Source organism: Brassica rapa, chromosome A03, assembly GCF_000309985.2.
Source record: "Brassica rapa cultivar Chiifu-401-42 chromosome A03, CAAS_Brap_v3.01, whole genome shotgun sequence".
Classification (NCBI taxonomy): Eukaryota; Viridiplantae; Streptophyta; class Magnoliopsida; order Brassicales; family Brassicaceae; genus Brassica; species Brassica rapa.
This window is the reverse complement of record NC_024797.2, coordinates 27,621,242-27,634,470: the sequence shown is the minus strand read 5'-3', so window position 1 is coordinate 27,634,470 and position 13,229 is coordinate 27,621,242. Positions and strand designations below refer to the sequence as shown.

The 13,229-nt window shown below is 33.7% G+C and overlaps 1 protein-coding gene, 1 long non-coding RNA gene and 1 pseudogene across 2 annotated transcripts; 2 read left to right on the top strand and 1 right to left on the bottom strand.

The window, feature by feature from the left end:
- Nucleotides 1-1,690: 1,690 nt before the first annotated feature.
- LOC103861654 lies at nucleotides 1,691-11,381 on the bottom strand (annotated as a pseudogene).
- LOC117132939 lies at nucleotides 2,574-11,334 on the top strand. Its single transcript, XR_004456702.1, has 2 exons — nucleotides 2,574-2,891; nucleotides 9,067-11,334. It is a non-coding gene; the product is annotated as an uncharacterized LOC117132939 (long non-coding RNA).
- Nucleotides 2,886-6,839, top strand: LOC117132938. Its single transcript, XM_033288540.1, has one exon. It carries the CDS (start codon nucleotides 3,953-3,955, stop codon nucleotides 4,841-4,843), a length of 891 nt encoding a protein of 296 aa, XP_033144431.1. The 5' UTR covers nucleotides 2,886-3,952; the 3' UTR covers nucleotides 4,844-6,839.
- Nucleotides 11,382-13,229: the final 1,848 nt, after the last annotated feature.

The window sequence follows — 13,229 nt, the reverse complement described above, 5'->3', positions numbered from 1 at the left end:
TGAATGGTTAACAGAATTGGACATAACATTTTAAAACTAAAAAGGCATTAATTTAGTTATTTCTTTTTAAATTTTGGATGTAACTTTTTGTTAATTTTTGAAATAAAAAACTTGACATGCATTTTAAGTGAGTAGCAAATCATTTTTTTTTCCGTAATTGTATGTATATCATATGAACTTAAAGTAAGTGTAGTATCAATATAAATATTTTATATAAAATGAGAGATGTAAACTAGAAATATAAGGTTAATTATACATATGTTCGGATATCCATTCGGGTTCGGGTATTATCCGTTCGGGTTCGGGTATCCAATCTCTCCTTATTCAATACCCGTTCGGGTATTTTGCTACTTCGATTCGGATTTCAGTTCGGGTTTTTCGGATCGGGTTCGGGTACCACTTTGGATCTCGGGTAAAGTGTCCACCCCTGCTAATTAGATTGTTTGTTTTTAATAACTTACCTTTCTAATATGAATTACTTGCGCAAGTTGAAATCATTAAATATGCAAATAACTTATTGACAAAATTTGTTTTTAATAACTTACCTTTCTAATATGGATTACTTGCGCAAGTTGAAATCATTAAATATGCAAATCACTTATTTACAATATGGATTACTTGCGCAAGTTGAAATCTTTAAATTTTATCGATTTAGTTTACCCTTTGGCAAGATTTAGAATTTAAACAAATATTAAAAAATTTCCTTATTATTCAAACGGTAAACTTGCGCATGTTGATATCATATTTATTACATTGCTTACAAAATATTTTAATGTTTCTAATTAGGTTGTTTGTTTTTAATAACTTACTTTTTTAATATAGATTACTTGCACAAGTTAAAATCATATCATATGAAAATCATTTTTTGACAATACACATTTAATATATTTCTTTAAACGATTTCATTATTTATTGTGCAAAATATTGTGCGTCATTAATATGAGAAATAAACGACTTTATATATATAGGAGACACCCAAAGTCTTAAAATACAAACATTCTCTTTTCATTCTTTAAAGTATTATTCACAAATCTCTCTTCTCATACTATTAAGGTATTACGACGATCCTGCTTGTGTGCTAAGAAAAATGTGTTTAGACGCAAAGACTCCTCATCTTTAGAACCCTGAACTCAACTCTTTGTGTCTTGTCTCCAAAAATCATGTATGGTCTATTTTTTCCATGTGTTGAATACTGGTAACGACAATATGGTCTTCCTTTTTTTATATGTAGACAAGGTCGTGAGAGTGATAGTGATCCAGAGACCTTGAACATGCTGAGAAGCTTCGCCAAGTTAAAGCAGTTCTTGAAGAGGTTCTTTAGTACTTTTTTTTTGTTGAATATAGTCTGGAGAAAGTATTACATAGTATCATTTAGTAATACTATCTTATATTATTTTTTTTGTTGAATATACTATTTTATAAGTAAGCTAGCATTATGCATTTTTTATTTAATTCATGAGGTCATTTTCTCACAGCAGAGAACCTTTTGGAATGACGCAGGGAGGAAATTTCTCAGGGATATACAGGAAGGTTCAACTGAAGCCGTTGAAGTGGAATGGTGAAGGCAAAGAAGAAAGACCTGTAGAGGCCCTTATGATTCGTAAATACGGCGGTGTTCTAACTCATGCTGGTAGAAAACATGTGTTTACATACTCTACCATTTAATTTGTCATTGTTATATATATATATATGTTTTCCAAATATGGAAGAATTGTTTAACTTATTGATGTTTGCTTCATCTGCATGCAGGCAGAAGAGCTTGGTAGATATAATTTTTTGTAGGTTTCTAATTGAATTTGCTTTCTTTATCGAGAAATGTACTTCATAATTTATATTATTTATGGATAATATTTCGATTTTTATTATATTTTCTTTTAATATATCTACATAAATGTTTATTTATTATTTATGGAAAAATAATATTATTCACCTAAAATAAAGAATTACTACACATATACAATACAATTCTAATTAATGATAATATAAAATCTGTTACTTCTAAAACTTTACACTCTTTATTCCATTTTTTGAATGAAAGTATCTTCGCAAACACACAAAATATTTTGTGACGTTGCAATTATACATACACACAATATATGCCGCTTCATACTGACGTTATTGTCTTCTCTCTCGTGAAGTGCGGACCGAGAAAGAACACAGGGTGCGGGCCGGTCATGTTCTTATGTCCGCACAGGGTGCGGGCCGGTTACCTAGTTTACTTATAAAGCTAAAACTAAAAAGAAACAATCACAATGTTTAGGCGCTATATTAAACTGAAAAGAAATAACTTGTTACTTGTTTCTTTTTAGTTGTAGCTTTATATATTGTAGTCAACTGCATGTTTACTTCGAGTGAGACACGACCAAAAATTTCCTCACTCATCTTCCACCGTCATCTTTTCGGTGTATGGATGGTTCCCCTCCGTTCGTTAATGTGCCGCTTCTTGCTGCCTTTTTCTTGACAAGATTTGCCGCCGCATCATCGTAAACCTCCGCAGCCATTTTAGGTGTTGGAAACGTACCAAGCCATCTCCTTCTTTGCAAACTCGGATCCCATATCTCCGCACACCATCTACCTGATCGTTTATGAAAGTACATAATGTAACGAGTTGGAACATAGTTGACCTGATGGCTTATGCATGGAAATACATAAATTAGCTAGTAAAAACAAACATTTTTTTTACTTACCATGCAAGTTCTGGACAATAGACCATTAATTATTTATTTTTTGAGAACTTAGACCATAATTTCTCATAATCTCTTTTGGAAATTATAATTTAAAGAATAACATATCATATCAAAAATGTTTTATCTGGGACACAAGAGAACGCATCCCATTTCACTACCACTAGACCACCAATAATATGGTTATGTTGAAACAACTACTTATAGGTGTTATAAACATGATGGAGAAACGTCAATGTTTGCTGCACCGAAAACATTGACATTGTTTGAGAATGTAAAAATATGTGGAGCCCACCGTCACTATGCACGCACAGTAATTTTATCTTTTTACTTCTATATATACGAACGTTTTCGTTCGATTGTAATACACACCATCTCTTCTTCTTCTTATAACATATTCTCTCTCGTTATTATCTTGTATCAGTAGTATCTCCTTTCTGCAGGTATAAAATTTTGCCCTTATTTAAATTTCTCAATACTATAAAATTATAAGTTATTTTATAACACGTTATCAGCACGATCACTCTGCGATTTGGTAAAATTTATATGTATCATATCTATGGCCGGTATACCGCCTATATTATTATTTATCATTTTATAATGATTGTTTAAATTAATGCGGGCGGTATGTCGCCTCGTTAATAAACCTTGATTGCTAATTACACTACAATTATTGGCTTGGCTGTGCCGCCGCACAATCTATTTAATGTTATAGTTTTTCTATCACCATAATACGATTAATATCTATTTGTTCATCATATTATGGTTATTATATAAATGTTTGGTCACCTATGTAAAATATTATGAAATTTATGGAATTTAGTTGACTGATTATTACAGTATTTTCAGAATAATTTTCAGTTCATACGATTTAATCCCAACGGTCACAAAGAAAAAATTTCAAAATTTTTACCCTTTTCAAACGGCTATGAACAGTATTTTCATCTATAAATATACTCATTCTTCACTCATTTACTTCATCCAAAATATTCCATCTTCTCTCAAATATTTTCAAATCGCCACATTCCGGTTTTTCATTGCAAGAAAGATGATTCGCATATTTTTGGTTTTATGTGCAATTCTAATTTTTGTTTCTATGTTCGGTCTTTTTATTGGAGAATTTGCTCCTTAAGAATTTACGCTTAATGTCGGTTTACTTTTCTATGCGTTGTTTCTTCTTGTAATTGCGTGTATTATTAATATAAATGGTTCGTTTTAAAATTACGAAATTCTAATAAAATATATTATTTTGTGTTTTAGAAATACAAATGGCAAACATCGAGAAACTTCAGTTTCCGGCTCTCAAAATAACTGGCGAAAACTACGTCGGATGGGTCACAAACGTGAAATCATATCTGGTGATGAAAAAAATAACCGAAGCGATTGTAATCGGTAACAAATCACCGCCCGAGCATATAGCCGAAGCGATAATCTTCCTGAAGAAGCATTTAGATGAAAATCTAACGCACGACTATGCAAACGTTGAAGACCCAGCTGAACTGTGGCAAGCCTTAAAAGAAAGGTTCGATAACCAGAGACAAGTCAACCTCCCTCACGCTCTAGAAGAGTGGAAAAACCTGAGGTTCCAAGATTTTCAAAAGGTTGAGGATTACAATTCCGCTGTCCTGAGGATAGTTTCACTTCTGAAATATTGTGGTAACCCTGTCTCTGAGGCAGAAATGATGAAAAAAACATACAACAATTTCCACAAACAGCTTCACTTCCTGCCCGAAATTTACAGAAAATGCGGGTACACAAGATTTTCTGAATTGATGGTTGCGCTCATGTTGGCTGAAAAGAACAATGAGCTCCTGATCAAAAACCACAATTCCCGACCTACGGGAGCCAAAGCATTTCCTGAAGTGAATGCTATGGCGGTAGAAAATTCGGAAAGGAGGAACCAGACCAACCGAGGTCATGGTCGTCGTTTCAACAACAAACGTGGAAAAACTTACAATCCCAAATGGAAGGGATCTAACAAGTGGGTTAGATCCGAACAAGTTTCTAAGGGTAAAGAAACTCAAGGGGATACCACCCAGAAGCGTGAGATAGTGTGTTACAGATGTGGCTGTAAAGGACATTGGTCCCGTACATGTCGTACTCCTCCACATCTCTGTAAGTTATATCAAGAGTCCACGAAAGGCAAAGCTAAGAAGTGAACCTCACTGAAAACTTTGAAGGGACATCGTACCTCGATGCCTCCGACTTCGCAAATGAGCTGGACTAAATTACTCCTGAAGAGAACCGAGATGCTTATAATAAAACTATCGAATAGTTTTCACTATTGTCATGTATAATTATTACATTTCCTGTTTTAAACAAATAATGATGTTTTAACGTCACCTTAATGTATAATTATTGTGTGTTTCCTTATATGATTATTATATGAATGAATTTTATGTTTTTCTTTTATTAATATCTATGACAATTTCAGAAATGGATCGAAATACTAATGGAGCAAAATCCAAGAAACGAATTCGTGAAATATGTATACCAGATAGTGGAACAACGCACACTATTATGAGACAAAAGAGATATTTCTCTAATATAAAACCGACAAGAATTGTTGTCAATACAATATCAGGTCCTGCTGACGTGATTGAAGGAACTGGTAAAGCAAACTTTACGTTGCCAAATGGAACAAAATTTTTCATAAATAATGCTCTATATTCTCCAAGTTCTAAAAGAAATTTGTTGAGTTTTAAAGACATATATCTTCATGGATATGACACTCAGTCTGCAACTGAGGATGGAAAGAAATACATGTATGTAACTTCTGAGCAATGTGGCAGAAAACACATATTGGAAAAGTTTCCAGAACTTCCTTCGGGGCTACATCATACTTATATCGATGAGATAGAATCAAACCTTGTAGTAAAACTGAACCCAGAAGAGTTCACATTATGGCATGATCGTCTCGGCCACCCTGGCATTACAATGATGCGTAAAATCATAGAAAGTTCGCATGGTTATTCACTGAAAATCCAGGAGATTTCTCAAGGGAATAAAATGACATGTGTTGCATGTTCTCTAGGAAATTGATCGTTAGGCCATCGCCAACCAAAATCGATAAAGAATCACCAAAGTTCCTTGAAAGAATTCAAGGCGATATACGTGGACCTATACACCCACCTTGTGGGCCATTCCACTATTTTATGGTATTAATTGACGCATCCAGTAGATGGTCACACGTTTGTCTATTATCTTCTCGAATTGTGGCATTTGCGAGATTTCTAACTCAAATAATCAAACTACGAGCACAGTTTCCTGATTATACTATTAAAAGAGTTAGACTAGACAACGCTGGTGAATTTACATCCCAAGCATTCAATGACTATTGTATGGTAACGGGAATTAAAGTTGAACATTCGGTTGCTCATGTTCATACGCAAAATGGTTTAGCTGAATCTTTAATTAAGCGTCTGCAATTGATTGCAAGACCATTGATCATGAGATCAAAACTTCCAACCTCTGTATGGAGACATGCTATTTTACATGCTGAAGCACTTATTCGGATCAGACCGAGTGCATACCATAAGTATTCCCCACTACAGTTAGCATTTGGTCGAGAACCAAACATTTCCCACCTTAGAATATTTGGTTGTGCAGTATATGTGCCTGTAGCACCACCACAACGTACAAAGATGGGACCACAAAGAAGATTGGAAATATATGTTGGTTGTGATTCCCCATCAATTATACGATATCTCGAACCACAAACTGGTGACGTCTATACGGCACATTTCGCCGATTGTCACTTTGATGAAAAAGTATTCCCAGTTCTAGGGGGAGAAAACAAAAATGTAGAAAATGATATCAAATGGAGTGTACCTTCGTTACTATATCTTGATCCTCCTACTAAAGAGTCTGAACTAGAAGTTCGACGAATCATGCATTTACAGAGTATAGCTAATCAGCTACCTGATGCATTTGCGGATACCAAAACGGTAACTAAATCTCATATACCAGCCGCGAATGCTCCTGCTTGTATCAAAATAACAAATGAGCAAGGAAAAGCAGACGATACACGAGAGTCTAAAACATGCTTGAAGCGTGGCAGACCTACTGGTTCTAAGAATAGAAATCCTAGAAAACAAAAGGAAGTCGAAATAAATGACACACCCAAAATAGCAGAAAATATTTTGGAAGAAACAAATAATGAGGATACTGACAAAGTAGAGCATCATGAGTCAGAAAAGAATCATGAGATTTCTATCAACTACATCCATAATAAGAAGATATGGAATAGAAATAAACAGGATAATGTTGATGATGCTTTCTCATATATTGTGTCAAGTGAAATAAATGAAGAAATCGATGATCCAGAACCAAAATCTGTTTATGAATGTCAAAAGAGACATGATTGGAAACAATGGAAAGATGCAATACAAGCCGAACTTGATTCGCTTAATAAACGAGAAGTATTTGGATCTATTGTACTCACACCTGCAGATGTGAGACCAGTTGGGTACAAATGGGTTTTCGTTCGAAAACGAAATGAGAAAAATGAGGTTACGAGATACAAAGCTCGTCTTGTGGCTCAAGGTTTTTCTCAAAGACCTGGAATTGATTATGAAGAAACGTATTCTCCAGTTATGGATGCAATCACGTTTAGATTCCTGATGAGTCTAGCAGCTGATAAAAATCTAGAGATGCGTCTCATGGATGTTGTTACAGCTTATCTATATGGATCATTAGATACTGATATCTACATGAAAGTTCCTGATGGTTTTAAAATGCCAGAAGGATTAAATTCCAAACCTAAAGAGTTATGTGCAATAAAATTGCAAAGATCATTATATGGGCTAAGCAATCTGGACGTATGTGGTATAATCGTCTCAGTGAGCATTTAACAAAAGAAGGATATGTGAATGATCCTATATGTCCATGTGTTTTCATCAAGAAAACAATGTCCGGATTTGTAATAATCGCGGTATATATTGATGATCTTAACATTATCGGAACTCATAAGGAAATACAAAAAGCATCAGACTATCTCAAAGGAGAATTTGAGATGAAAGATCTTGGACAAACACAATATTGTCTTGGCCTACAAATAGAGCATTCACAAAATGGTATATTTGTGCATCAATCCACATACACTAAAAAAGTGTTGAAACGATTTAACATGGATAAATCAACTCCTCTTAGCACCCCGATGGTCGTTAGGTCACTTAATATTGAAAGTGATCCATTTCGACCACCTGAAAAAAATGAAGAGATACTTGGTCCGGAAGTACCTTATCTAAGTGCAATTGGAGCGCTGATGTACCTTGCAAATTGTACACGGCCTGATATATCATTTGCTGTAAATCTTTTGGCAAGATTCAGCTCATCTCCAACTCGAAGACATTGGAATGGGATTAAACATATTTTTCGTTACCTCCAAGGGACCATTGATTTGGGTTTGTTTTACCCTAAAGATTCAAAGGGTCAAATGATTGGTTTTGCAGATGCAGGATATCTTTTAGATCCACACAAAGCCCGATCGCAAACAGGATACGTTTTCACGATCGGAGGCACTGCTATATCTTAGCGTTCTCAGAAACAAACGCTCGTGGCTACTTCTTCAAATCATGCTGAAATCATCGCACTCCATGAAGCAAGTAGAGAATGTGTTTGGCTAAGATCAATAAGCCGACACATCTGTTCAAACAGTGGGATTGACGGAAATACAGAGCCAACTATCCTACACGAAGATAATGCGGCATGTGTTGCTCAAACAAATGACGGATATATCAAAAGCGATAGAACGAAGCATATTCATCCGAAGTTCTTCTCATACACTCAAGAGCTCGTGAAAAAGAAAGAGATTGAAGTAAGATATGTCCGATCATGCGACAATACAGCCGACCTTTTCACAAAATCACTTCCGACTTCGGTATTCAGAAAACATGTCCATAATATTGGAATGCGTCATCAGAAGGATCTATGACTGCTCCTTCGAGGGGGAGCTTACGTAGTTGTACTCTTTTTACCTTACTATGGTTTTTCCCATTGGGTTTTCCTGGAAAGATTTTTAACGAGGCAACAAAGACGTTAAGCAAAAAGTAATAGTAACACTGGTCTCCAAGGGGGAGTGTTATAAACATGATGGAGAAACGTCAATGTTTGCTGCACCGAAAACATTGAAATTGTTTGAGAATGTAAAAATATGTGGAGCCCACCGTCACTATGCACGTACAGTAACTTTATCTTTTTACTTCTATATATACGAACGTTTTCGTTCGATTGTAATACACACCATCTCTTCTTCCTCTTATAACATATTTTCTCTAGTTATTATCTTGTATTAGTAGTATCTCCTTTTTGCGGGTATAAAATTTTGCCCTTATTTAAATTTCTCAATACTATAAAATTATAAGTTATTTTATAACAATAGGAATATATATCTACCCAGTAGTGGTCCTAACTTTTAAAAAACCACAAGCTAGCCGGAAAAAGGTAGATGAATTACACTTCTAGATTAAAATTTTTTTACAAAAATTTGGCCAAAATTTAATTTATATTATTAAGGGCCAGAAGCCCATTCTTCTTCCCCTCAAAAACATGACATGCATATATCTATCCAATGGTGGAAACAGAAAATTTTCTAACTGGGATAAAAAATATAAAAATGTATAAACTATAAAAAATCTTACAAGTGTATTTTGTATACTAGAACTAACTGTATCCTCTATGTCCACATTCAAACTTACAAGAGTAAAAGGTTTTATTGAGAATTTTTTTTTATCTCATTTTAAAATATTTAAATCATATTATAATATTTATTTTTATTAGACCCTGCAATAAATTACTTAATCAATATCATCATTTACTAGATAAAATCTTTTTTTCAAAAAAGAATCTGTATTTATTTGATAAAATTAGAATAATTAGTTCTTTTAAATTAGAAAATATTCAACTTATATAATTAAAATACAAATCTTAAAATCTAGGAATTGAATTATAATTTTTGAAGTGTATAAAATATAAAGTATGTAATATACAAGATTTAAGAGAATACGAAAATTAACTCAAAATTTAAGAGACAAAGACAGATTTTTTGAAGTTTTATTCTGAACTTTAAATAAAATAAACTAATTAATTTTAATTAACCAACAAAAGTTAGTGATTATTATTATATTTAAATTGGGTTTAAACTTATTATGAACCCGTTTAGTTAATGGAACTTGGTTTCCGTGAACCCATTTATTCATTTAGTTAGGTAATTAAATTTTATCATTTTGTTTTTAGTATGTGTGAACTTTTGTAGGGTCAAAAATAATATTTTCATGGGGTCAAAATATTACTTATCTAAAAGAATATATATATATATATATTTCAAAATGAAGTGGGGTCAACTGACCCCCTACTCCCTTCTTACATCCGCTCCTGTATCTACCTGATGGCTTTTGCCTTACACCTTTGTGCTTCTTCTCCTTGTCTATCTCTACATGCACTGGGAATGCGCAACCGGAGCAACCGGTAATATTGCAGAGAGGACAAGGACCAGCGTCAAAAGGTTGATGAAGACTTTCGAATGCAACCGCGTTCGTTGATGAATTGTCACCTCGGTCGTTAGATATCACTTGTCGTAGAGCAGACACCATTATCACAATGCTCTTGATCTCTTGTTAAACGAGAAGGTTTGACATCGCAAGAGGGGATATTTTCTGGATTCACCATTTTCGTGGAGTCCAACTGTAAACAATTTTTCGTTCACGGAAAAGGATCCAATGCGTTAAGGTATGTAAACAAAGAACAGGCCTCTTTATATAGTACAAAGAAGGTGGAATCTTTGTGGCCCTATGACAATCTTATCAAGTTTTAAACACGGGACATGAATGAACTTGTGTGACATCACTTCTTTATATAGTACAAAGAAGGTGGAATCTTTGTGGCCCTGCGGGAGAGCCCAAGATGGACTCTTTTTTCTGGTATTCAAATAAGGTCGAAAATATGACATCATATTTACGTGGTCACAAAGTAAAGTGTAGTGGAGTGTTTTCGAATCTAAATTGTTTAACAAGCCAAAATTCGCGTACCAGTAAACCATCATCTTGTGGTTGTAACATCATTTTTAGATATTTATATCTGCAGTAAAAGTGATTTCAATAAGAAACACACATACTTAATTTATTCGACACACTTACTAATTAGATTATGAATGGAAAAAGTGGATCAGATGTAGCGGATATAGCGGATTTGACGGATCAAGCGAAACAAGAGTGGATCTAACGGATTTAGTGATACAAAAGTGGATAAAGCGGATCTAACGGTCCAAAACATTTGTTATTTTAAAATTTTGAAAAAGAATAAAAGTGAAAGATGGACTACCTATAACACTCCATTTATGGATAGTTATAGACCGATCAGTTCATTTATTTAATAGTTTTGACTGCTTGTGGATCAAAATTATCTACAAATGGATGACACATTTATTTTTATTTTATTGAAGAGTCATTTTTGGGTTCACCCTAAGGGGTGAACCTCTAGATTCACCAACCAATAGGATTTCATTATTTCAAATTCGATATCTTTTAAAAAGGAAACAAAATATTCTCAAATTATATTATGTTTTTAAAATAAAAAAGTAAAAAAAAGATAATAGTTACAGAAAAAAGAATTAAAAAAAAATATATTTTTAATATTCTCAACAAAACACTAATCCCTAAATCCTAATCCCTTAACCCTAAATCATAAACCCTAAACCCTTGGATAAACCCTAAACTCTTGGGTAAACCCTAAACCCTTGGGTAAACCCTAAACCCTTGGATAAATCCTAAACTCTAAATAAAAAACACTAAAACCCTAAACCCTAAACGCTTGAATGGTTTAGTGTATAGTGATTTTGATTTAGAGTTTAGGGTTTATCCTAGAGTTTAGGATTTATCCTAGAGTTTAGGGTTTATCCAAGGGTTTAGGGTTTACGATTAAGGGTTTAGGGATTAGAATTTAGGGTTTAGGGTTTAATGTTATGCTGACGACGTAAAATATTTTTTTTTGTAATTATTACTATTTTTTTACCTTTTAATTTTAAAAACATAATATAATTTGACAATATTTTGTTTCCTTTTTTAAAAGATATCGAATATAAAATAAAACAATCCTATTGGTTGGTGAACCTAGAGGTTCACCCTAGGGGGTGGACCTAAGAATAAGTCTTTATTGAATGGCAATATTAGATTGAGGCTCCACTTGAAAGACTTATTCTTAGGTCCACCCCCTAGGGTGAACCTCTAGGTTCACCAACCAATAAGATTGTCTTATTTTATATTTGATATCTTTTAAAAAAGGAAACAAAATATTGTCAAATTATATTATGTTTTTAAAATTAAAAGGTAAAAAAAAAAAATTACAAAAAAAAATATTTTACGTCGTCAGCATAACATTAAACCCTAAACCCTAAATTCTAATCCCTAAACCCTTAATCCTAAATCCTAAACCCTTGGATAAACCCTAAACTCTAGATAAATCCTAAACTCTAGGATTAATCCTTAACTCTAAATCAAAATTACTATACACTAAAACATTCAAGCGTTTAGGGTTTAAGGTTTTAGTCGTTTTTTATTTAGAGTTTAGGATTTATCCAAGGGTTTAGGGTTTATCCAAGGGTTTAGAGTTTACCCAGGGGTTTAGGATTTAGGATTTAGGGTTTAGGGATTAGGATTTAGTGTTTTGTTGACAACATTAAAAATATTTTTTTTTAATTCTTTTTTCTGTAACTATTATCTTTTTTAACTTTTTTATTTTAAAAACATAATATAATTTGAAAATATTTTGTTTCCTTTTTTAAAAGATATCAAATTTGAAATAACGAAATCCTATTGGTTGGTGAACCTAGAGGTTCACCCTATGGGGTGAACCCAAGAATGACTCCACTTGAAAAGAAGAACCACCTTTTGGTCTCCCTTGCATTCAAGTCTTGACTTTTGTTTCCATTTCTGCTTTTAGACAACATATTGTAGTGTTCACGAGCATGTCTTGTCGCATATCCTGCCATTGAATTCCTAGCGATTACACCACTGTTTTTTCTTGTTTTCTAATAGTGTCCTCTCAATTCTCTAGGGTCTACTTGACATGTACATCTTTTCCTTAATGTGTAAGAGTTTAATTTTGTTTGTAACGTATCAGTGGTCTACTTCCAGTATTACGCGTGTTTGTATTTTCAATGCTGACTGCGTTCAAACTTTTCAATGCTCAAGGATCATTGTTTTCTTTGTAGTCTATTTCACTATACATCAGTCACGATGCATCGATAGCTGTTTTACACACACTCTTCCTTTTTGATATATTAATCAGACACAAACTAACGTTTTAGATAGTCTAATCCAACCAGAAACTAAGGACAGGAACTGAGAACGTATATAGTGGCCTTGAGTTAGTGATGATGATGACTCTTTACCAGGTCTTGGATAATCTCTCGACAGTATTGTCCTGATGAACAATAAAAGAAAGGCGGTTATCCATGATCTCAAGCTTTCGATGAAGTCTTTACTACGGCTGTAGAACATCTGAAGAAGTCACTCGAGTTGCTAACAATTCCATCTGCCGGTCACTGAA